At 48.9% G+C, this 25941-nt stretch overlaps 1 protein-coding gene across 22 annotated transcripts in view; it reads right to left on the bottom strand.

The window, feature by feature from the left end:
- PCNT (pericentrin) overlaps positions 1 to 25904 on the bottom strand; it is a 122092-nt gene extending 96188 nt beyond the window's left edge. For 17 of the 22 annotated variants that reach the window (XR_010125305.1, XR_010125306.1, XM_063659856.1 and 14 more), the window contains exons 1-4: positions 22678 to 25904; positions 20371 to 20583; positions 12114 to 12485; positions 8 to 88 (exon numbers count right to left, since the gene is read on the bottom strand). Coding sequence is in view for 20 of the 22 variants with exons in the window: in XM_063659856.1 (XP_063515926.1) it covers positions 8 to 88; positions 12114 to 12485; positions 20371 to 20583; positions 22678 to 22731 (720 nt within the window). In the remaining 2 variants the exon portion in view is untranslated. Of the gene's footprint in view, positions 1 to 7; positions 89 to 12113; positions 12486 to 19034; positions 19153 to 20370; positions 20586 to 21738; positions 21880 to 22677 lie in introns of those variants that run through there. The other 5 variants (XM_063659873.1, XM_063659874.1, XM_054468376.2 and 2 more) reach the window with 2 other exon arrangements.
- Between the last annotated feature and the right edge of the window lie 37 nt (positions 25905 to 25941).

Below are 25941 nucleotides of genomic sequence, written 5' to 3'. Positions count from 1 at the left end.
GGGTCACCTGACTCTGCTGCAAGCCAGCCTCATCTTCACGGCCGCTCTCCAGGTCAGTAATGGCAAGTTCACATTCTTGTTCACATGCCTGGGGAAAAAAGGCAAAGGATGTGGTCCAGAATTCACATGAGAAAACAGTCACTAAGAAGCCACAGTGATGTGCCCAAGAACTGACAACGCACGTCCTCACAAAATCCCATTCACAGCTGTTCACAGCAGCATCACTCGCAACGGCCAGAAGGTGGGAGCAACCCAAATGCCTCCTGAGGGATGAATGGTTGAACAAACGTGGGCTGCCATTCAGCCACAAGAAGGAACGAAGCCCCAACTCAGGCTGCAACACAGAGGAGCCCTGAAGACGTGAGGCTGAGTGACAGAGCAGACACAGAAGGCCATGTGTGGTGAGGTTCCATTTACATCAAGTGTTCAGGATCTGCAAATCCATAGACATGGAGTAGCCTGGAGGCTGTGAGGAGCTGAGGGAGGAGAGCGGGGTGGCTGCCACGAGCACCGGGCTTCCTTCTGGGGCGATGATAATGTCTGGAACCACTGGAAATGGTGCTCACACACGCTGTGAATGTACTAAATGCCACTGAGGTCTGTACTTTAAAATGGTGAATTGTATGCCTCTTAATTGTATCTCATTAAAAAAAATAATGATGGAAAAATACTAAACCCGCTTAAATGACAATGTAAAGTCAAAGTCCCAGAAACAGGCCAGGCACGGTGGCTCACGCCTGTAATCCCAGCACTTTGGGAGGCCAAGGCAGGCAGATCACCTGAGGTCAGGAGTTCGAGACCAGCCTGGCCAACATGGTGAAACCCCATCTCTATTAAAAATACAAAAATTAGCCAGGCATGGTGGCGGGCACCTGTAGTCCCAGCTACTCGGGAGGCTGAGGCAGGAGGATCACTTGAACCTGGAAGGCAGAGGTTGCAGTGAGTTGAGATCACGCCACTCTGCACTCCAGCCTGGGCAACAGAGCGAGACTCCACCTCAAAAAAAATAAAGTCCCAGAAACAGAAGCTGTGGACCCTCCCCACGCCACAGCAGTGTTGCCACGGGAGGAACGAACAACCTGCTCTCAGGAAAAAGGGGGAAATGACACCTACAGAGAGAAAATGTGCATAAAATGCCTGGAAAAAACAGGTACCAATGAAAGGTAAACCAATCTAGAGACACAAACTTTAAAGATCCTTGTATGGCCACTAAATCAGCAAAAGTTGGTAAGAATATTACAAATCCTCAGTGCCATCCCAGTCACAAGAAACAAATGCACCCAAACGCTACCAACGTCAGAATCAGTTGCTTCAACTTTTTTCTCAGCAGCCGTTTTGGCAACATAGGTCGAGCCACAGAAAGCCTTTCCCTGTCTCAACATTCCCACCTCTGGAAACCTTTTCAGCAGCAATAACCCAAACGGAAAAGAAAAGTTGCAGGGGGCCCCTCGGCGTGGATCCCGAGCCCACCGTCACCGTGGCCCTCCCTACAGGCTCCTGCCCCTCGACTGGCGCTTGGGACGTATCCCCTGCCTGTGGAAGCGACCGTTCTCCGACTTCCCCCGCATCAGCCAGGCACCTTTCTGGGCTCCAGGGGACCCACTTGCTCACAGAGTACTTCAGATTAAAAAATGACCCAAACTAAATTTTTCTGCCCCAACTGGGGAACTGGCTAGGGGTGGAGAGATACAGGCTTGATACAGTTGCAAAGGCTAGAAAGGACCCCAGTGGAACTAGACAGAGAAGGGTGGCATGGTGGGCTCCACAGGGGCTGCCTGTGCGGGGACTGTCCCCAGGGCGGGCGGCCACATGAATGCAGCAACATTTCCCTTCAATGTCAGGAGCTCGGGCCGGGCACGGTGGTTCACACCTGGAATCCCAGCACTTTGGGAGGCCGCGGCAGGTGGATCATGAGGTCAGGAGATTGAGAACATCCTGGCCAACATGGTGAAACCCTCTCTCTACCAAAAATACAAAAACATTAGCTGGGCGTGGTGGCAGGCGCCTGTAGTCCCAGCTACTCAGGAGGCTGAGGCAGGAGAATGGCGTGAACCCGGGAGGCAGACCCGGCAGAGCTTGCAGTGAACAGAGATCGTGCCACTGCACTCCAGCCTGGGCAACAGAGCGAGACTCCATCTCAAAAAAAAAAAAAAAGTTGGAAAGAGCACAAATAGACAATCTAATCTCAAACGTCAAGGAAGTAGAGAAACGAAAGCACACCAAACCCAAACCCAACAGGAGAAAAGAAATAATCAGGATCAGAACAGAATGAAATGAAATTGATATGAAAAATACAAAAGATAGCCAGGCATGGTGGCTTACGCCTGTAATCCCAGCACTTTGGAAGGCTGAGGCAGGCGGATCACCTGAGGTCGGGAGTTCTAGACCAGCCTGGCCAACATGGAGAAACCCCGTCTCTACTAAATATACAAAATTAGCCAGGTGTGGTGGTGCATGCCTGTAATCCCAGCTACTCGGGAGGCTGAGGCAGGAAAATCGCCTGAACCCGGGAGGTGGAGGTTGCAGTGAGCCAAGATCGTGCCATTGTACTCTAGCCTGGGCAACAAGAGCGAAACTCCATCTCAAAAAAAAAAAAAAAAAAAGAAAGAAAAGAAAAATACAAAAGATAAATGAAACAAAAAGCTGGTTCTTCGAAAAGATAAACAGGCCAGGTGCGGTGGCTCATGCCTGTAATCCCAGCACTTTGGGAGGCCGAGGCGGGCAGATCACGAGGTCAGGAGATCGAGACCATCCTGGCTAACACAGTGAAACCCTGTCTCTACTGAATATACAAAAATATTAGCTGGGCATGGTGGCGGGCGCCTGTAGTCCCAGCTACTCTGGAGGCTGAGGCAGGAGAATGGGGTGAACCCGGGAAGCAGAGCTTGCAGTGAGCGGAGATTGCGCCACTGCACTCCAGCCTGGGTGACAGAGCGATACTCCATCTCAAAAAAAAAAAAAAAAGAAAAGAAAAGATAAACAAAACTGATAGATCATTAGTGAGATTAACCAGGAAAGGAAGAGAGAAGATCCAAATAAGCTCAATTGGAAACTAAATGGGAGACATTACAACCAATACCACAGAAATACCAAAGATCATTCAAGGCCACTATGAACACCTTTATGTGCACAAACTAGAAAACCTGGAGGTGATGGATAAATTCCTGGAAATATACATCCCTTCGAGATCAGACCAGGAAGAAACAGAAATTCTGAACAGACCAGTAACAAGCAGCAAGACTGAAACAGTAATTTGAAAATTGCCAACAAAAAATGTCCAGGACCAGAGGGATTCACAGCTGAATTCTATTAGACATTCAAAGAAGAATTGGTACTAATCCTACTGAAACTATTCCAAAAGATAGAGAAAGAAAGAATCCTTCCTAAATCATTCTATGAAGTCAGTATCACCCTGATACTAAAACCAGGAAAGGACATAACAAAAAAAGAAAACTACAGACCAATATCCCTGATGAACATAGATGCAAAAATCTTCAACAAAATACTAGCTAACGGAATCCAACAGCACATAAAAAGATAATACACCTGGGTTTCATACCAGGGATGCAAGGTTTAACACACACAAGTCAACAAATGTGATACACCACATAAACAGCATTAAAAAGAAAAATCATATGATCATCTCGATAGATGCAGAAGAAGCATCTGACAAAATCCAGCATCCCTTTACGATTAAAACTCTCAGCAAAATCGGCATAGAAGGGACAATAAAAGCCATTCATGACAAACCCACAGCCAACATTATACTGAAAAGGGAGAAGTTGAAGGCATTTTAGAACTGGAAAAAGACAAGGATGCTCACTTTCACCATTGCTCTGGAGTCCTAGCCAGAGCAATCAGACAAGAGAAGAAATAGAGGGCATCCAAATCAGCAAAGAGGAAAAACAGTCCCTGTCTGCTGATGATAGGATCGTTTACCTAGAAAACCCTGGAGACTCATCCAGAAAGCTCCTACATCTGATCAATGAATTCAGTAAAGTTTCAGGACACAAAATCAACGTACACAAATCAGTAGCACTGCTATACCCTAAAAGTGACCAAGCTGAGAACCAAATGAAGAACTCGACACCTTTTACGATGGCTGCAAAAAATAAAATAAAATACTTAGGAACATTCCTAACCAAGGAGGGGAAAAATCTCTACAAGGGAAACCAGAAAACACTGCTGAAAGAAATCACTGGCTGGGCGCAGTGGCTCACGCCTGCAGTCCCAGCACTTTGGGAGGCTGAGGCAGGCGGATCACGAGGTCAAGAGATTGAGACCATCTGCTGAAACCCCATCTCTACTAAAAATACAAAAATTAGCTGGGCGTGGGGGCACGTGCCTGTATTCCCAGCTACTCTGGAGGCTGAGGTAGAAGAATCACTTGAAGCCGGGAGGCGGAGGTTGCAGTGAGCCGAGATCGTGCCATTGCACTCCAGCCTGGGCGACAAGAGCAAAACTCCGTCTCAAAAAAAAAGAAAAAAAAAAGAAAGAATTGATGACACAAACAGATAAAAAACACATCCAGGTTGGTGTGGATGCAGTGAAAACGGAAAACCTTTACACTGCTGGTGGGAACGTAAACTAGTACAATCACCATAAAAACAGTATGGAGACCAGGCACAGTGGCTCACGCCTGTAACAGCACTTTGGGAGGGCGAGGCGGCCAGATCACCTGAGGTCTGGAGTTCAAGACCAGCCTGGGTGACATGGTGAAACCCTGTCTCTACTAAAGATACAAAAATTAGCCGGCCGCAGTGGTGCACGCCTGTAATCCCAGCTACTTAGGAGGCTGAGGCAGGAGAATCACTTAAGCCTAGGAGGCAGAGGTTGCAGTGAGCCAAGATTGTGCCATTGCACTCCAGCCTGGCCAACATGGCAAAACCCCATCTCTACTAAAAATAAAAAATTAGTCAGGCATGGTGGCGCATGCCCATAATCCCAGCTCCTCAGGAGGCTGAGGCATGAGAATCACTTGAACCTGGGAGGCAGAGGTTGCAATGAGCCAAATTTGCATCACCGCACTCGAGGCTGGGCAACAGAACAGGACTCCATCTCAAAAAAAAAATAAGTAAAAACCATGTAAAGCAGGAGCATCACTTGAGGCCAGAAGTTTGAGACCAGCCTAGTGAATGAAACGAGACTCCATCTCTACAAAATATTTAAAAATTTGCTAGGCATGGTGGCGCATGCCTGTGTTCCCAGCTACTCAGGAGGCTGAGTAGAAAGACTGCTTGAGCCCAGGGGTCGAGGCTGCAGTAAGCTACGATTGTGCCACTTACTGCAGCACGGGCAACAGGGTAAGACCCTGTCTCAAAATTAAAAAACAAAACAAAACATGTCCAGGAGGCCAGGTGCGGAGGCTCATACCTATAATCCCAGCACTTTGGGAGGCCGAGGCAGGAGGATGGCTTGAGACCAAGAGTTAGAGCTTAGCCTGGTAAATATAGTGAGATCCCATCTCTACAAAAAAATATAAAAATATTCTCTGACTTACTAGATGTGATAAAAATAAAATAAAAAATAAAAATTAAATTAAAACATGTCTAGGGAAAGGGGTATTTTTGGAAGACTGATCAGAGGAAAATGTGGCACTCAACTTGAAGGGACTCCCACGAGCCAGAACACAGACTTCTCACAAAAGTAACACAAACACCCCACTAAAAAGGACCACACACACGAGCCAGAACACAGACTTCTCACAAAAATAACACAAACACCTCACTAAAAAAGATCACACAATGTGCTACTCCAAGCGGAATAACGGACATATGGAAAACAGAAAACATTTAAGGAACCAAAAAAAGATCCTGAAAAGTGGCACCCACAGCAGACCCAAAATAATAAAAGTGATCCAAATCAACCCGAGCAACACACTCCATTCAAAGTGGATGGGCTGGCCAGGCGCGGTGACTCATGCCTGTAACCCCAGCACTTTGGGAGGCCAAGGCGGGCAGATCACTTGAGGTCAGGAGCTCAAGACCAGCCTGGCCAACATGGGGAAACCCCATCTCTACTAAAAATACAAAAATTAGCCGGATGTGGTGGCACACGTCTATAATTCCAGCTACTCAGGAGGCTGAGGCATGAGAATCGCTTGAACCTGGGAGGCGGAAGTTGCAGTGAGCTGAGATGGCGCCACTGCACTCCAGCCTGGGCTACAGAGTGAGACTTCGTCTCAAGAGTTCGAGACCAGCCTGGCCAACATGGCAAAACCCCGTCTCTACTAAAAAAAATACAAAAATTAGCCCGGCATGGTGGCGGGCACCTGCAATCCCAGCTACCTGGGAGGCTGAGGTAGGAGAATCGCTTGAATCTGGGAGGTGAAGGTTGCCGTGAGCTGAGATCACGCCATTGCACTCCAGTCTGGGCAACAGAGCAAGACTCCATCTCAATAAAAAACAAAGTGGATAGGCTCACTGCACCTCTAAATACCAGGCCAAAGTGGAGACCAATTAACTCACAAAAAAAGATGTACAGTTAAAATAAGTTTGAAAATATCTCTAGAAAACAAGAAATTATGCAGAATGACACAACCAATTTTAAAGAATCCAAAGATAACTAAAAATAGCAAGAACAAAATTAACAACTCTGGACATATTTAACAGCACATTATATACAGATGAACACAGGTTTAGAAAAATGGGAGATAACACAGATAAAACTATCCAGCCTATGGCCAAGAGCAAAAAGAAGGCAAGCACAAAAGTGGGCTGAGCTATACGTATGTGATATGGTTTGGCTGTGGCCCCACCCAAAATCTCATCTTGACTTGTAGCTCCCACAATTCCCACGTGTCATGGGAGGGGCCAGTGGGAGGTAACTGAATCATGGGGGCAGGTCTTTCCCGTGCTGGTCTCCTGAGAGTGAATAAGTCTCACTAGATCTGATGGTTTTATAAAGAGGAGTTCCTCTGCATAAGTTCTCTCTCTTTGCCCTCCACCATCCACCTAAGACGTGACTTGGTCCTCCTTGCCTTCCACCATGATTATGAGGCCTCCCCAGCCACGTGGAACTGTGAGTCCATTAAACCTCTCTTCCTTAACTACCCAGTCTTAGGTATGCCTTTATGAGCAGCATGAGAATGGACAAATACAGTAAGCAGGAGAAGTCTAAACACTTAATGGAGAGAAAGAACAGGTAGAAGGTATGCATGGAGATACTGGTTAGGATTTGAGAGGCAACAGATGAGAAAAGCATCATCCACACGTTGAAGAAAACCCTAGATCCCAAGCAGAATTAAAGACATCATAAAAAGCCACACCTGGTGTGATAGTTAACACTGTCAACTTGATTGGATTGAAGGATACAAAGTACTGTCCCTGGGTGTGTCTGTGAGGGTGTTGCCAAAGGAGATTAACATTTGAGTCAATGGACTGGGAAAGGCAGATCCACCCACAATCTGGGTTGCCACCATCTAATCAGCTGCCAGTGTGGCCAAAATAAAACCAGGCAGAAGAGCGTGGAAGGACCAGACTAGACTGGTTAGCCCTCTGGCCTCCATCTTTCTCCCATGCTGGATGCTTCCTGCCCTCAAACATCAGACTCCAAGTTCTTCAGCTTTCAGACTCAGACTGGCTTCCTTGCTCCTCAGCCTGCATCTGGCTTACTGTGCGACCTCACCTTGTGATTATGTGAGTCAATGCTCCTTAATAAACCCCCCTTTATATATCTATCTATCCTTTTAGTTTTGTCCCTCCAGAGAACACGTAAAATCAAAACTGCAGAACACCAAAGACAAAAGTCTTCAGGGTGGCCACGGCAGTGAACACAAGCTAGAGAGGGGCAGAGCGAAACCACCGGCAGGCAAGACACCAACTGCCAACTATATGTCTACGCCAGCCAGACTTTCAAGAAGGGAAATAAAAACAGGCCAGGTGCAGTTGTTCACACCAGTAATCCCAGCACTTTGGGAGGCCGAGGTGAGCAGATCACCTGAGATCAGGAGTTCGAGATCAGCCTGGCCAACATGGTGAAACTATCTCTACTAAAAATACAAAAATTAGGCCAGGTGCGGTGGCTCACACCTGTAATCCCAGCACTTTGGGAGGCCGAGGCGGGTGGATCATTTGAGGTCAGGAGTTCAAGACCAGCCTGGCCAACATGGTGAAACCCCGTCTCTACTAGAAATACAAAAATTAGCCGGGCGGTAGTGGCGTGCACCTGTAATCCCAGGTACTCGGGAGGCTGAGGCGGGAGAACCCCTTTAGCCTGGGAGGCGGAGGTTGCAGTGAGCCGAGAATGGGCCACTGCACTCTAGTCTGGGTGAGTGAGAGACCCTCTCTCAAAAAATAATAATAAATAAAAAAATACAAAAATTAGCCGGGCATGGTGGTGCACAACTGTAATCCCAGCTACTCGGGAGGCTGAAGCAAGAGAATCGCCTGAGCCCAGGAGACAGAGGTTATAGTGAGCCGAGATCACCGCTCCAGCCTGGGTGACAAGAGTGCAAGAGCAAAACTCCATCTCAAAAAAAAAAAAGACACATTCATTATTCATATTCACAAAAAAGCTAGAAGCAAGAAAGATGTCCTTCACCAGGTGAGTGGATAAACAAACTGTGTACCATGCACACAATGAAGTACTAACCAGCATCAAAAAGGAATGAGCTACTGATCAATCTAAAACTTGGATGAATCTTCAACTCATTTTGCTAAGTGATTTAAAAAGTTGGACCCAAAAGGCTACATAAATTTTAGGGTGGGCGAGGTGGCTCACACCTGTAATCCCAGCACTTTTGGAGGCCGAGGCAGGAGGATCACTTGAGCCCAAGAGTTCAAGACCAATCCTGTCAACATAGTGAGACCCTGTCTCTACAAAAAAATAAAAACAAAACTTATCCAGGTGTGGCGGAACGTGCCTGTAGTCCCAGCTACTTGGGAGGCTGAGGTGGCAGGACTGCCTAAGCCCAGGAGTTCAAGGCTGTAGTGAGCCGAGATTGTACTGCTGCACTACAGCCTGGACAACAGAGCAAGACACTGTCTCAAAAAAAACAGTCCGTGCAGTGGCTCATGCCTGTAATCCCAGCACTTTGGGAGGCCGAGGTGGGGACGGATCACCTGAGGTTGGGAGTTCAAGACCAGCCTGACCAACATGGTGAAACCCCATCTCTACTAAAAATACAAAATTAGCCAGGCATGGTGGTGCATGCCTGTAATCCCAGCTACTCGGGAGGCTGAGGCAGGAAAATAGCTTGAATCCGGGAAGCGCAGATTGCAGTGAGCCGAGATCGCGCCACTGCACTCCAGCCTGGGCAACAAGAGCGAAACTCCATCTCAAAAAACAAAACAAAACAAAACAGTATGCAACTTTAAAAAATTGACCAGGATGTTGTGGGATCCCAGGATAGGAAGCAGCCAGTGAACTATGAACCTGACTACATACTCACCAGTGAAGACACAACCTTAGTGAGGGGCTGGGGAAGAGAGGAGTGCCCTGAGTAACCCTGGAAAACAGTTGTGACTAGAAACTGAAAATGGAGACAAAAGGAGCTGTAAACAAACACTGAACTCCACTTAGTAAATTTGTTTCTTATATGATGTGGGTTGCTAATTCTGAAACTATTATACACTTACAGGAGAGTTGAACAAATAAGTAAATAAATAGGGCCAGGCGCGGTGACCCACACCTGTAATCCCAGCACTTTGGGAGGTTGAGGCGGGTGGATCACCTGAGGTCAGGAGTTAGAGACCAGCCTGACCAACATGGTGAAACCCCAATTAGCCAGGCATGGTGGCAGCACTTGTAATCGCAGCTACTAGAGAGGCTGAGACAGGAGAATCACCTGAGCCCGGGAGGCAGAGGCTGCAGCAAGCCGAGATCCTGCCACTGCACTCCAGCCTGGGCAACAGAGCGAGACTGTCTCAAAAAACAAAAAACAAACAAAAAAAACAACCTTCTAATTTATTTATTTTTTAAAGTAAATAAATGGCAGAAGTGAGAGCCAGGCTTCTCACTGTCTGAGAAGGAAACTGCAAATAAACGGGGGGGGGGGGAGGGCAGAGTGAACTCTGTGGTGCTGGATTAGGCTCTGAGGTATCAGTACGTATTCCTATTTAATATATATGTCTATAAATACAAATGAACATAAATACAGCTATGAGTGTACACACAGACTAGCTCCCAGGCACACCCTTCCTCACTCTGTCCACGGAGAGAGCCCAGAAGCAGCAGCAACATCCCAGCAGGAGTGAGCACACCTAGTGCCCAGGTCTTGGTCTCAACACCATAATCCAGTAAAAGGCACCAAGACTCCTTGGAGAAACAGCGGACTCAGAACGGAGACGGCCTACACGATGAGCCTGCAGCACCAACTTGCAGTGTCACAAGCCAGGATGTGCTTCAAACACATGACACAGGAGCCACCTGAAGGGGCTCCCTACGGACAGAGCTGCAACAACTTAAGAATCAAAATAATGCTGAGGCTACACTAAGCTGTGATGGCACCACCATACTCCAGCCCAGGGGACAGAATGAGACCCAGTCCCAAGAAGTCAATAAATAAATGAAGAGTGGGTTTTATAGAACCCACCAGAGACTGTTCTTCCAGGCCTCACCTAGGAGTTAGATCTTTCCTGCAATAATGCAGATTAAAAACTAAACTTGGCCGGCATAGTGGCTCACACCTGTAATCCCAGCACTTGGGGAGGACAAGGCAGGAGGATCACCTGAGGTCAGGAGTTCGAAACCAGTCTGATCAATATGATGAAACACCTTCTCTACTAAAAATATAAAAATTAGCCAGGCGTGGTGGCATGCTCCTGTAATTCCAGCTACTTGGGAGGCTGAGGCAGAAGAACCGCTTGAACCTGGGAGGCGGAGTTTGCAGTGAGCCGAGATCGCGCCACTGCACTCCAGCCTGGGCAAGAGTAAAACTCCATCTCAAAAAACAAACAAACAAATTTGCCGGCCAGGTGCAGTGGCTTACGCCTGTAATCCCAACACTTCAGGAGGCTGAAACAAGCAGATCACTTAAGGTCAGCACCAGCCTGACCAACATGGGGAAACCCTGTCTCTACTAAAAATAGTTAGCCGGGTGTGGTGGTGGGTGTTTATAATCACAGCTACTTGGGAGGCTGAGGCAGGAGAATCGCTTGAACCCAGGAGGCGGAGGTTACAGTGAGCCAAGATCGCACCACTGCACTCCAGCCTGGGCAATAAGCAAGACACCGTCTCAAAAAAAAAACCCAAAAACCAAAAAACAACCAAACTTGACTAAAGCAGTGTGAACTGAGTCTAGCTAGAATCAAATGGCTAAAATATAGGCTTTTCTTTTTTGTGAGATGTAATCTCAGTCTGTCTCCCAGGCTAAAGTGCAGTGGCACCCAGCTAATTTTTGTATTTTTAGTAGAGACGGGATTTCACCATATTGGCCAGGCTGGTCTCAAACTCCTGACCTCGTGATCCGCCCACCTTGGCCTCCCAAAGTGCTGGGATTACAGGCATGAGCCACCACGCCCAGCCTAAAATATATGCTTTTAACATAACACTTTAAAATTAGTCAATTCCAAACTTAATGTTTTCCTCCACATGCTAACAAAAAACATGTCAATAAAATAAAGGTAATCAACTCAACACGTATGGAATTCATCCCAGCAGGCACGTGGCAGAAACCAGGGACATGAAGACTGACCACAGCCTCCCTGCCCTGCCAGGCTCTCAACTGGCACAGGACTTCCACAGTCACAAACTGATGATGTGAGAAGCAAGGTACCAGGCCTAAGAAACAGGCTGAACAGACAGGTGAGTCAATCGACAAGGGCAACTAGAATAAAGGGAATTCATGACATTCCTCAAACTTATGAACGATGGCTTCTCTTCAATGTCCCATGGGAAAAACAAAAAAGGAAGATCACAAGGGAGGCAGATTTGAGCTCAGGGAGAAGGGTCTGAAGAGAGGCTTTCCATCCACAGGCAACACTAAGAATGTGCAGGCGGCAGCACGTGGGGCCTACAGGGTGAGCCTCTGCCTCCAGCTCTCTATGCTTCCAGTTTCCACTTTTAAAGAGAGGCCCTGCAGAGATGGAAGGTCCTCTCACTGGTTTGGATTTCTACAACATAAAGAAATCCTTTGACAAAGAATACACCTTAACAGAGAACTTAAAGAATACCTTTGTGATGATCTCACGCTGTTCTGGTTGGTGGTCACTGACTGTGAACATCCCATGCTGTTCTGGACGATCGTCACTCATTGTGAAGATCCCACACCGTTCTGGTTGGTGGTCACTGACTGTGAACATCCCACGCTGTTCTGGACGATCGTCACTCATTGTGAAGATCTCACACCGTTCTGGTTGGTGGTCACTGACCGTGAACATCCCACGCTGTTCTAGATGATCGTCACTCATTGTGAAGATCCCACGCTGTTCTGGTTGGTGGTCACTGACCGTGAACATCCCACGCTGTTCTGGTTGGTGGTCATTGACTTGCTTCTGCTGCAGCTGTTCCAAGTCCTCTCTCTTCTCTCCATCACAGTCCTCCGCCTAAGAAGGGGAGGGCCAGAAAGAAGCGTTTAAAGCAAGGTCCAGGGCTGCAGCCTCAGGCCCTTACCAGCTCCTCTATCTGCAGGCCTACGCTGACTTCATTTAACAAGTAGAGCTCATTTCCACCTGTTCAGAACATGCACCTTCCGCATTAACAATTCTCAAGCTCTGAACATTTTTTTTTTTTTTGAGACGGAGTCTTGCTCTGTTGCCCAGGCTGGAGTGCAGTGGCACAATCTCAGCTCACTGCAATCTCCGCCTCCTGGGTTCACACCATTCCCCTGCCTCAGCCTCCCTAGTAGCTGGGACTACAGGCGCCCGCCACCACGCCCGACTAATTTTTTGTATTTTTAGTAGAGACGGGGTTTTGCCGTGTTAGCCAGGATGGTCTCGATCTCCTGACCTCGTGATCCGCCCGCCTTGGCGTCCCAAAGTGCTGCGATTACAGTTATGAGCCACAGCACCTGGCCAGCTCTAAACATTTTTATAATGCAAATAATTTCCCTAATGATCTTCCTGCCCCTCTTCTTAATGAATTCTACTTTTTTTTTTTTTTTTTTTTTGAGATGGAGTCTCGCTCTGTTGCCAGGCTGGAGTGCAGCTGCACGAACTCGGCTCACTGAAACCTCCACCTCCCGGGTTCAAGTGATTCTCTTGTCTCAACTTCCCGGGGGTTTCACCATGTTGGCCAGACTGGTCTTGAACTCCTGACCTCAGGTGATCCACCCGCCTCGGCATCCCCAAGTGCTGGGATTACAGGTGTGAGTCACCGTGCCCAGCCTATAATTTTTTTTTTTTTTTGAGACAAAGTTTCACTCTTTCACCCAGGCTGGAGTGCAGTGGCTTGACTTCAGCTCACTGCAACCTCCGCCTCCGGGTTCAAACGATTCTCCTGCCTCAGCCTCCCGAGTAGCTGGGACTACAGGCGCATGCCACCACGCCCGGCTAATATTTTTTTCTTTTTTGTCTATTTTGAGACGAAGTCTCATTCTGTCGCCCAGGCTGGAGTGCAGTGGCACAATCTCAGCTCACTGCAAGCTCTGCCTCCCGGGTTCACGCCATTCTCATGCCTCAGCCTCCTGAGTAGCTGGGACTATAGGCGCGTGCCACCACGCCTAGCTAATTTTTGTATTTTTAGTAGAATCAGGGTTTCACCATGTTGGCCAGGATGGTCTCAATCTCTTGACCTTGTGATCTGCCCACCTCGGCTCCCAAAGTGCTGGGATTACAGGCGTGAGCCACTGTGCCCGGCCATGAATTCTACGTTAAAAAAAAAATTTAATTAATTTTTTGAGACAAGGTCTCGTTCTGTACCCAGGCTGGTGTGCAGTGGTGCAATCACAGCTCACTGCAACCTTGACCTCCTGGGCTCAAGCGATCCTCCTGCCTCAGCCACCTGAGTAGCTGGAACTACTGGCATGCGCCACTGTGCCCAGCTTATTTTTTATTTTTTTGTAGAGATAGGGTCTCTGTGTTCATTATGTTCCAAAGCTGGCCTCAAACTCCTGGACTCAAGCAATCCTCCCACCTCAGCATCCCAAAATGCTGGGAATACAGGCATGAGCCACAGTGCCCAGACTAGCTTGCTTTAACAAGATGATTCACTAAGAACATTTCAATTTCTTCCCAAAATAGCAAAGAAAAATGACAGTGTCGGCTTTTCGGGACGATTAGATGAGTCACAAGATGAATGCAGAGAGAGAGCACTCATGGCCAGTGATGATGGCAAAACTGACGTGAAAATAAAAACTCAGACAAGTCTTCATTTGACAATACCCTAGATCAATCTTCTCAGAATCAAGAGGAAGTGAGGGACGAAAAGGGGACACAATAGTCTCAATCAGCTGCCCACTCACATGAATGATCACACTTCAAAGGAACCTGGACCATCCACTTCCTTAAGAGGACACTTCTAATGTTTGTGTGCCAAAACTTAGTTGATACAAAGAGGTTGGATCAAATTTCTAATAAAGTTGTTTTAAATTATTGCTTTATTCTTACTTCTGTAAATTATGTGTAAAACAACTTAAAATGACAAAACAGTAAGAGGGCCCAGAAATCTAGATGATAAATGGTGATAACTATTTTTCCTGGTATTTGATACAAATATGAGTTGGAAAAGTGCTAGAACCACACTTCTTAAGCCTTCTATAGCACTAGTTAAATCTTCTTCAGTCAAAATTTTTGTATTTTCTTCTGAAATTCTCGACCTCTGAGCAATTTTTGGATGGTTCTTTTTTTTTTTTGAGATAAAGTCTCACTCTTGTCCTCCAGGCTGGAGTGCAATGGCGCGATCTCAGCTCAGTGCAACTTCTGCCTCCCAGGTTCAAGTGATTCTCCTGCCTCAGCCTCCCGCGCATCTGGGACTACAGGCACTTGCCATGAGGCCTGGCTAATTTTTGTATTTTTAGTAGAGACGGGGTTTCACCACGTTGGCCAGGCTGGTCTCGAACTCCTGACCTCAGGTGATCTTCCTGCCTTGGCCTCCCAAAGTGCTGGGATTACAGGCATGAGCCAATGTGTCCAGCCAGATGGTTCATTTACAAAAAAATGGCCTCTCCTCATTTTGTTCCTCATCTATAACTGAAAGGTCAAATTCTGCTTTCTACCATTGCTTTATTTTTATGATTTTTTTTTTTGAGACAAGGCCTTGCTCTGCCGCCCAGGCTGGCATGCAGTGGTGCCACCATAGCTCACTGTAGCCTCAAACTCCTGGGCTCAGTTGATCCTCCCAACTCAGCCTCCTGAGTAACTGGGACTACAGGTGTGCACTGTCATGCCCAGCTAATTTTTATATTTTTCATAGAGACAGAGTTTCACTATGTTGTCCAGGGTGATCTTAAAACTCCTGGGCTCCAACCATCCTCCCACGTTGGCCTCCCAAAGTGCTCGGAGCCACCACGCCTGACCTTGCTTTCTGCCGTTTCTGAGTTAACTTTCAGAACTGAGACAGCTGTTGCATTGGTTCAACTATTTTTCCATCATGCACTTAACAAATTGTAAGGCAACATAGCTGAATCCTGAATATTTACCACAAAGTCTTTCTGTAATTCTACCTTCGCTTTTAACCATCCTGAAAAAAAACCTAAGATCTTAAAGTTGGTTAAAAATATGTCTTATATCAGCTGGGCACGGCGGCTTATGCCTGTAATCCCAACACTTTGGGAGGCTGAGGTGGGAGGATCACCTGAGTCAGGGAGGTCAAGGCTGAAGTAAGCTGTGATTGGGCCACTGCACTCCAGCCTGGGCGCCAGAGGGAGGACCTGTCTCCAAAAAAAAGAAAAAAGACTTATGGTAGAAATCATCAGTATTTACCTAACAGTTAGTGATCAAAGTAAGCAATTTATTATATTTTGGAAAGCACAATAATTTCTCCCTCCCCCTCACACACACACACACACACACACACACACACACACGCTTATCATCTTATGCTGTTCAATAAGTTCACTAGCCTCTCCATAGCCAAACTTCTCACAATTTATAGATGGGTAAAATAAAACAAATGCACCTTTAATTATGTTTAAAGCACTGGTACAACTATAACATAAAGGTTCCTTGAGGATTCCTGATTTCCGGATGCAGCATGACCAACCATCTGAGAGGGGAGTGCCCTGGCCTGGGACATTATTCGGCCACACGGCCACCAGCTGCTAGCTTTAAACAGTGGGCTCTTTCCTGGAATTTCACTTTTCAGAAGATCATTATTCTGAACATAAAATTACTCCTATTTTAACATCTACAACTGGATTAAAGGCATACTAAACTCAAATATCATGAACTATTTTAAAATACATATGAAAAAAACTCATTTTTAGACTGAACTGATGATGTACAATGATATAATCAGAAAAAAAGTTAATGAAATATCTGCTTCTTACAGCACCAATGGTTTTTATATACATAATTGACAAAATGGCTTAAGAAATTTGATTCCCAACTTAGCACACAGCAGAAAGACAATGGCTCTATTCTACACATACTACTTAGTTTACCTATACATGTATAAAGAAAATAAATTTTAGCCAGGTGGGATGGCTCACACCTATAATTCCAGCACTTCGGGAGGCCGAGGTGGAAGAATTACTTGAGCACAGGAGTTTGAGACCAGCCCTGACAACATAGTGTAACACTGTCTCTACAAATTTTTTTTTTAAGTTAGCCAGGCATGGCGGCACACGCCTGTAGTCCCAGGTACTAGGGAGGCTGAGGCAGGAGGGTCACTTGAGGCCAGGTGGTCAAGGCTGGAATGAGCCATGATTGCGCCACTGCACTCCAGCCTGGGCAAGAAAACAAAACCCCATCTCAAAAAAAGGGGGAAAAAAGCTGATGTCCAAGATCCAATAGGGGGTAATACCTGATGACTGCACGTTTAGCTTATTAAAATAACAGGAATTCTGTGGAAAAAGCTGACTGGTACCTGACCGTTGCCCACCATTTTAGAGCCAATGGACAGGAAGAGGAGGTATGTCTCTGCTGACGTCAAGCTGCAACTGTGCAGAGGAATTCAGGATGACGATGTGAGATGAAAATCAGTCAGGCCCTGCCATGCCTTCATTCCATGCAGAATCCTGGCTGCAGGAGCACATACATTTTCCTGGAGAAAGTATCCTTACATTTTACCAGCTTTTGGTTTTTAAAATATTGCTTTGAACAGTTAAGTTACTACTCGCAACAACAGTTATTTTATAAGTAACAAAACGCTTTACCTTGGCCATCTTGCCATTGTTTCACCAAGTTTTGTGAAAGCAGACCCCTCCTCACATCTACCACACCACCCCATGCTTGAGGGTGAAGTGTCCTGTCCACTGTGGTCACGAGGAGGTAACACAAAATGCAGGAAGTGGAGTGAGTGTGCGTGTGCATCTCTAAGTCAAGGGGACCAGTAATGGGCCTGGTATTTATAGACTGCTTTAAGATGTCCAAAATACATGTTTTATTAGTGGTATAGTTAATTCTAAAACGGGAAAAAAATGTTATATAAGTAACCTAATATGTTTATTGTAAGAAATACCAAAAACCATAACAACGAAAAAACTAACAACTCTATTCCTTTCTGACCACCACTGTTAATTTTCTGGTATATGCCCTTCTGGTTTTGAAAACAAAAATCAAAATGGTTTTCATGAGATCATCTTCCTGAATGAAGGCATGCATCAAATAGCAGAGTTAGAAACTAAGAGAGTCTCTACCTGATGAAACAGCAAAGTATGAGTGTTTAATCAGGAGTCTATACCATGCCTTCTAATGTTAACGACCCATCAGTCTCCAAATACAATTTACACAAAATGTGCTAAGTTTGGAATGGTTTTCTGATAGGATTCTGAGATTCCCACATATATTTATCAGCTTGCTACTTTTAAAACGTATATGCAGGCCAGGCACAGTGGCTCACGCCTGTAATCCCAACACTTTGGGAGGCCAAGGTGGGCGGATCACAAGGTCAGGAGTTCGAGACCAGCCTGGCTAATATGGTGAAACCCCATCTCAACTAAACAAATACAATAATTAGCCGGCCATGGTGGTGCGCGCCTGTAATCCCAGCTACTCGGGAGGCTGATGCAGGAGAAACGCTTGAAATCAGGAGGCGGGGGTTGCAGGGAGCAGAGACTGCACCACTGCACTCCAGCCTGGATGAGAGTGAGACTTAGTCTTAAAGGAAAAAAAAAAAAAGTATGTGCAACCAGAGGGCCGGGTACGGTGGCTCACGCCTGTAATCCCAGCACTTTGGGAGGCCAAGGTGGGTGGATTGCTTGAGCTCAGGAGTTCAAGACCAGCCTGACCAACATGGTGAAACCCTGTCTCTACTAAAAATACAAAAATTAGCTGGGTTTGGTGGTGGGCGCCTGCAATCCCAGCTACTTGGGAGGCTGAGGCAGGAGAACCACTTGAACCCGGGAGGCAGAGGTTGCAGTGAGCCGAGATTGCGCCATTGCACTCCAGCCTGGGCAACAGAGCGAGACTCCGTCTCAAAAAACAAAAAACAAAAAACATATGCAACCAGAGTACATCAGAAGTAACTTTCTGGCCAGCATGGTGGCTCAGGCCTGTAATCCTGGCACTTTGGGAGCCTGAGGCAGAAAGATCGCCTCAGCCTGGGAGGCAGAGGTTGCACTGAGCCGAGTTCGCATCACTGTGCTCCAGCCTGGGCAACTGAGAGACTGTATCTTAAAAACAAAACAGGAAAAAAAAAAAAAAGACACTAACCCAACAACCAAAAACACTCAAGAGATAAAAAACAAAATTCAGGATTTGTAGGTAGAATAACACAAATTTTAACTGTTGGCAACAACTCAATTTTTTAAGTAAAGCAGGATACACACATTATGACCTTGAGCCAGATTCTGCCTTTGGCCACCAGTTTCCCAGCAAATCCTAGCAAACATCAAAGCCTGCACCCATTCTGCTGCAGCAGCAGGGACACTCAACACCCAAGACCCTCGTTCATAATTCATACAAAAGGCCCAAGGACAGCCCACCTCCAGGCAGGTTTGTAGGCCCCCAAGGAGCCCGGAAGGCCAGCCCCTTCAGGACTCAGTGTGCACTCACCTGCCACACCTGCCCTTGGGGGTGCCCCTGCAGGTCACAAGGCCTCAAGCAGCAGACCCAGTCTCCTCCAGCAACACACCATGTCTGCAACACCTTCACCCCTTCCCTCTTCATCTCACTTTTAGTAAAAAGGTAAAAGACAAATATGACAAGCAGGTGCATTTACAACTATGTGAAGGGATATTATGTTTTAAATGTCCCAAGAAACACCCATCAAAGGGGCTGACACACACAACCACACATGAAGAACTCCCAGTCTTCCATTACAAAGCAAACAACTGACACTTGTCTTCAAGTAGTTAATCCAAAACTTCTCAATATTACATAATAAAGATAAAACAGGGCCAGGAGCAGTGGCTCATGCCTATAATCCCAGCACTTTAAGAGGCTGAGGAAGGAGGATCGCTTGAGCCCAGGGGTTTGAGGCTGCAGTGACCTGTGATCACACCACTGCACTCCAACCTGGGCAACAGAGCAAGACACTGTCTGGAACAAACAAAAGGAAAAAAAAAGAAAAAGAGAAGAAAAGAAAACCCAAATTTATTAAGAATAAAACCATAGGCCGGGCACGGTGGCTCATGCCTATAATCCCAGCACTTTGGGAGGCCGAGGAGGGCAGATCACGAGGTCAGGAGATTGAGACCATACTGGCTAACACAGTGAAACCCCATCTCTACTAAAAATACAAAAATTAGCCGGGTGTGGTGGCGGGCGCCTGTAGTCCCAGCTACTCAGGAGGCTGAGGCAGGAGCATGGCGTGAACCCGGGAGGCGGAGCTTGCAGTGAGCCGAGATTGCGCCACTGCACTACAGCCTGGGCAACAGAGCAAGACTCCGTCTCAAAAAAATAAAAATAAATAAAAACAAAAAGAATAAAACCATAAAAATTTACTCACTTTTTTTTTTTTTTTTTTTGAGACAGACTCTCGCTCTGTCACCCAGTCTGGAGTGCACTGGCGCGATCTCGGCTCAATGCAACCTCTGCCTCAGGAGTTGAAGCTATTCTCCTCCCTCGGCCTCCCGAGTAGCTGGGATTACAGGTGTGTGCCACCACGTCTGGCTAATTTTTGTATTTTTAGTAGAGACGGGGTTCCTCCATGTTGGCCAGGCTGGTCTGGAACACCTGACCTCAGGTGATCTGCCTGCCTCGGCCTCCCAAAGTGCTGGGATTACAGGCGTAAGCCACCGCACCCGGCCCTCACTTTTTATAAACTAATAACACCCTCCTTCCTCAATTTTGAAAGGCAAAAACAGACCAAAGACCATCTTTAGTAAATCACACTAGAAATCACTAGAAGATAAGCGAAATGTTCAAATACATCATTGAGCAAATCTACCTGAGCTGCAAAGGCCCCTCCTGCCCCATCAGAGGTGTCGTCACATGATATGCTTTTGCAAATGTCCCCTCCTCCACGGAGTGCGCTGTCCTCCTTGGCTACCGGACTCTCCTCCTGGACAGGCGCATCGACAGCCGAGCCCTTCCTCTTCGCCGTCTTTTTCTCCGAATGCGAACTGTCACCTTTTGTTTTTCTCTGTCGGAAGTGAGCAAGCTGCGCAAAAACGTAGATAAGTAGTAAAGGCAAAGGTAAGTGAGAAAAAAATAACAGAACCACAAAGTCAACAGACTGGTGGGGACCATGAGGCCCGAGGGATGACCCAGTCTACTCTGCCACACCTGGCCAACAGATGGCTCTCCACAAACACTGCCTTCATCAATATCTATATCCAAGGGGTCTAACAATGAGGACTGCTAATTATGCCTGGTAAAGAAAACCATACGGCTGATTGGCAGAATAGCCTTCCTAGCCCTTGGCAATTTACAGAAAAATAAAACCTAAAAAAAAATTTGTATAAAAGATTGATAGCTTAATCAAGGCATATTTAAGTTTTAAAACGATATAAAAGCTAAATCTCTCCCTTCTTGCCCCAATTTTCCCCCAACTGAAGAAATATATAGCCCAGCCAAAACTTCCTAGCCATAGATTCTGAGACAAGGTACAGAAATAGCAAAAAATTAATTAAGCCAGGTCAATCTCGCATCTTCCTTTACGGAATCAGATGTTCTATTTTTCATGACACAGCTCACCAAAGCACCAGGGACCTCCACAGAGCATCGCCCATCAGAAGGCACAGCCTAGCTCTGCTCAGTCCTCAAATCCGAGAGTTTGAGACTATGTGCGAGCCTCATCTCCCGCTAACGTCTTACTCAAGAGGTATGCGATCCCACATCAGCCTTTCACGGGGAGACATCTGTTCCCTCAAAAGACAACTGTGGCCACAAAAACAAACGCATGGAACACACATTTGCATAAATGATAACACAAGTACACAAGCTCATGGACCCAGAAAAATTACACAAGGCCATTTACACAAGAAAATGGTCTCTCAAGGAAATATTTTCTTCAAAGTCAACCTCATGTTTATTTTCATGGCCTCCTGCACCACACCTATCCATGTCGGGATAGCACAGACCTGGTCTGCGGCCTGCGTCGCCCTACAGGCGGCGTCTTGTCCCTCCCTCCCCCCTCCATCCTGCTGGGAGCTCTGCTCCTGCTCGCAGCTCCCTGCAGGCTCCGGGCTCCCCTTCCCCTCCTGCCTGCCTCAGCCCTTCCCCGGCCTAGCCCCGCGTCCCCTGCCCGCCGTGCCCGGGAGCCCCGCTCTTCCCCAGCGCCCCGGCCAGAACATCCTGGGGGATCCGCGCGCACCTCGCAGAAAGGCCGGCCTCGTCCCGGCAGCTCCCGCGGTTCCGCCTCGCGCTTTCGGGAACCCCTTTCTCCTGCCCCCGAGTCATGTGCTCTGCGCGCTTTATTCCCACGAAACCCAGGACGATGGCCATCAAACCGAGCGCCTTTTCACGGCGAAACCCGGGGCGTGAGAAACACGGGAACGCGTCCCTCGAAGGCGCCCGGCGCCAGCGCCGCGTGGGTTCCCGGCAGCGCCACGCGAGGCCCGGACGGGCAGGACGCGAGCCCAACGGCGCGGTAAGAAGACGGCGGCCGGGAGCGCCGCGGGGGTCTTTCACACAGTAGGGACTGCAACGCCGCGAGAAACACGCGAGGAAAGCATCTCCGACGGACGGGGCGAAGGCGCACCCTGGGGAGGCGCTGCAGGCCACCCGCGCCACGCCCCCGGCACCGGCCGCGCCGGAAACTGGCCCTAGACCAAGCAGCCACCCGAATACCGGCCGCCCGCCCCAAGCCACCCGGTCCCGGAGGACGCGGGAGCCACTGGAAGATCCAGCCTGGGGTCCAGGGCCTGCCGCACCCCACCCGCTCCGCGCAGCCACGCCACGCCCCTGTAGCCCCGCCCTGCAGCCACACCCCGCCCCGGCGTGCACCGCGACCAGCCCACCCCACCCCCCCGACGCAGGCGCAGCCCCGCCCCTCCCCGCCCGAGAGGCGCCGCGCGTCCCGGCCGCTGATTGGCTATTGCCGCTGCGGGAGGCGGGCCCTGGCGGAGAGCGGCGGATTCAAGATGGCGGCGGCCAGGAGGCGGCTTCCAGCGGAGCCGGCGGGAAAAAGCGAGACCTCCGCGGCGGCTTCCACCGGACCGAGTCCGCTCCTGGCAGGGGGCGGTGGCGGGCACCGGAGCCGCCCTTAGGACTTCACGCCAGAGCAGCTAGAGAAGAAGCCCCTGATGTTTACCTTCGTCCTCCCGGCCTCCACCTTTCTGCGCCGCTGCTCTTGCTCAACTTCCATCTCCCTCAGACTCCGCGCGGGCCGCCCGGCGGTGACGGGGCTGACACAGAGCAGCCTTCGCTCTATTTACACTCCCTCCCCCGCGCTGGGGTTCGCCCTCCCCCGCGACAACTGTCACGCAGCCGCGGCCCCGCCCCCGACACGCGCTGCCAATCAGGGGGCCGCGTTCCCGGTCTCGCGCACGCGCGCTCAGCGCGGTGCAGTCTGGGCGGAGCCCCGCCCTACACGCTCGCCGGCCACAGATTGGTGCGCTCACGTACCCGCCTCCTACGGCAGGACCAGTAAGCGGATAGCGGAGGCCTGGCGCCCGCTGTGATTGGCCAATTTTAAAAGCCCCTACCAGGCTGGCCGAGCGGCAAAATGTTCGCGCTGCTGGTCCCGCGCGGGCGGCGCCTGGGCTTTGTGTCCACTGGGACCGCGGGCCGGGCTCCTTGCACGCGCGGGCGGCGCCGGACGGCGCTCAGCAACCACCCGGACAGGGCCAGGCCGTTTTTTCCCGCTCAGGCATTAGTCGTCGGTTGTGGGCCGCCGCGGGAAGTTGAGGCCTACTACGGATGAGGTTGCTGAGGTGAATTTGAGGGGATCCGCAATGGCTCCCTCACCCTTGCCGGGACCCTGGGAACCCGAAACAAAATCCTACACCACCAGCCCGCCGAATGCGCCCCCTCGGCCGGGGGTCCCGGGTCTTCAGAGAAGAACTCGGCCGAATGCGGTCAGAAAGCCCGCGAACCGCCTGGACCTGTAGGCCCCGCCGTTTGGAGCTCCCGCCTTTCCCGACCGAGCCCGTGTCTGCTCGTGTGTCTCACTGATGTCTTAGGTTTAAAAGAAAAGAAAAGGTTTTTAGTAGAAGAGAAATGGGGCCGTGGGTTCGCGGTCCCGGGGGAAACTGACGTCGCATGAGGTCGTCGTCCCTCAGCTTGAGCTCAGCGGAACGTGAGCTTGCAGAGGTGGAAACCACGGAAGGTTTGGGTGTCTTGGAGCTCCCTGGACACCGAAGCCGGGACACAGTCCCGGGGTCCGCACTGCCTGTGACCTGCGGCGGGACCGCCGGGGTGGGCGTTTTCTCAGCGGGCGCGCGCGTAGGCGGGACTTGGGAAACTAACTGGAGCGAAGTGCCAGAAAACCAAGACGGGGCGGGTGACCTCGCGCAGGCCGTCCTTTCCTGTGGAGTATTCCTTCAGCTAACCCCTTTATTTCATGTGTCCAAGTCTGGTTTCTGGGTTTCTTCGTAGTCCCTCCGGGCCTGTTCGTGCGCCTTCCCTTGCAAACGGTTCGTCGTGGAGGGCCGTGTGCTTGTTTGCGGCAGTAACGATGCCCTTCCCGAGCGTGCTGGAGTGGCTCCTCGCTGACGCAAGCTCACCTTGCTGCCTCCTCAGCAACTACAACTTAAACGCGCCCTCAGGAAGCCCTGGAATCTCGCTCAGGATTTTTTTTTCTTTTTTTGAGACAGTCTCGCTGCGACGCCCAGGCTATAGCGCAATGGCGCGATCTCGGCTCACTGCAGCCTCCCTCAGGAAGCCGTGGAAGCTCGACCGCCAGAAACTTCCTTCTCCTGACTCAGGCCACAGTCTTCCGTGTGGTGAGCGGGGTGTCCAGCGGTCTTCTGGTTCCCAGACTCGGAATTGGGTGGTTTGAGCAAACTCTGGGCAGTGGGCTCATTAGAGCAGGCGCCAGGCAGGCAACACAGCCAAGCAAGCAGGGGCTGCGCCCACAGGATCACACTTTCCAGGAACAGAGACCCAGACTGTGCCTGAATCTCACAACTGTTACGTGTTACAATACATTTACAACTGTGGCACTGAGGGGATGTGCCCAGGTTTGCCTAGACTGTGTTCCTCAGAACCCCAGAGTCGTTTCTGTGGACATTCTAGAGAGGTTCTGCTAATGTTGGACTTGGGTCTTATTTCAGTTCTTTTTTCTTTTTTTTTTATAGACAGGGTGTCAGTCTGTCACACAGGCTAGAGTGCAGTGGTGAAACCACTGCTCATTGCAGCCTCAACTTCCCTGGGCTCAGGTGATTCTCCATTCAGCCTCCTGAGTAGCTGGAATTACAGGCACACACCACCATGCCCGGCTAATTTTTGTATTTTTAGTAGACACAGGGTCTCACTGTTGCCCAGGCTGGTCTTGAACTCCTGGGCTCAAGTGATCCACCCGCCTCGGCCTCTCAAAGTGCTGGAGTTACAGGCGTGAGCAACCTCGCCCAGCCTCAATTCACTTTAAACTATTAAAAAGCTGTCAAGGCCAGGCAACCACTGCGCTCCAACCTGGGTGACAGACTGAGACCCTGACTCAAAAAAAAAAAAAGCTGCCCAAATAAATTGTGTAGATACTCACCCTCAAGGAGGGAAACGTAACTCCCCTCTCAAGTGTAGACCACACATAGCCACTTCCTCCCAAAGAGTGCAATAAAGAAAATGAGGGAAAGAGCCACTTTATTGTGGAAAAAAGTGGCAGACTCCACCTCAGCCAAGTGACCCAGGTCAGCCTCACAGTTACAGTCAAGGTGACAGTGTGTGTCCCTGATGTGATGGGGTGACAGTGGCACTTCACCCCTAGATGCTTCCTTTCTGTAACCTGCAGTCCCAGTCTAACCAGGAGAAAACAGACACATTTTTATTGAGGGACATTCTTCAAAATATCTGCCCAGTACTCTTCGAAACTGTCAAAGTCATCAAAAACGATGAAAGTCTGAGAAGGAGCCTAAAGACACATAACTCAATGTAATGGGGTGTTCTGATGGATACCACATTAGGGACATGAGGCAAACCTAAGGAAACTGTCAAAGTGTGGACTTCAGTTACTTGTGTCTCAATATTGGTTCATTAATCATAACAAATGGGCCAGGTGCACTGGCTCTCGCCCAAAAATTAGCTGGGCATGGTGGCACGTACCTGTAGTCCCAGCTACTCGAGAGGCTGAGGCAGAAGAATCACTTGAAACTGGGAAGCAGAGGTTGCAGTGAGCCAAGATTGCACGATTGCACTCTAGCCTGGGTGTCGCAGCGAGACTCTGTCTCAAAAATATATATATATAAAACAAATGTAGCACACTAAGGTAAGATGTTAATAAGAGGGGAAGCCACACGTGTGGTATGTGGGATCTCCATGTACTATCTTCTCAATTACTCTAAATCTAAAACTGTTCTTAAAAAGCCTATTAAAAAAAAAAGTCTGACAAATCCATGCCCTCTGGAGCGTGTTATGTATA

Source organism: Pongo pygmaeus, chromosome 22 (assembly GCF_028885625.2).
Source record: "Pongo pygmaeus isolate AG05252 chromosome 22, NHGRI_mPonPyg2-v2.0_pri, whole genome shotgun sequence".
Lineage (NCBI taxonomy): Eukaryota > Metazoa > Chordata > Mammalia > Primates > Hominidae > Pongo > Pongo pygmaeus.
Note: the sequence above shows the minus strand (reverse complement) of the source record. Positions and strands in the feature narration are given on the sequence as shown.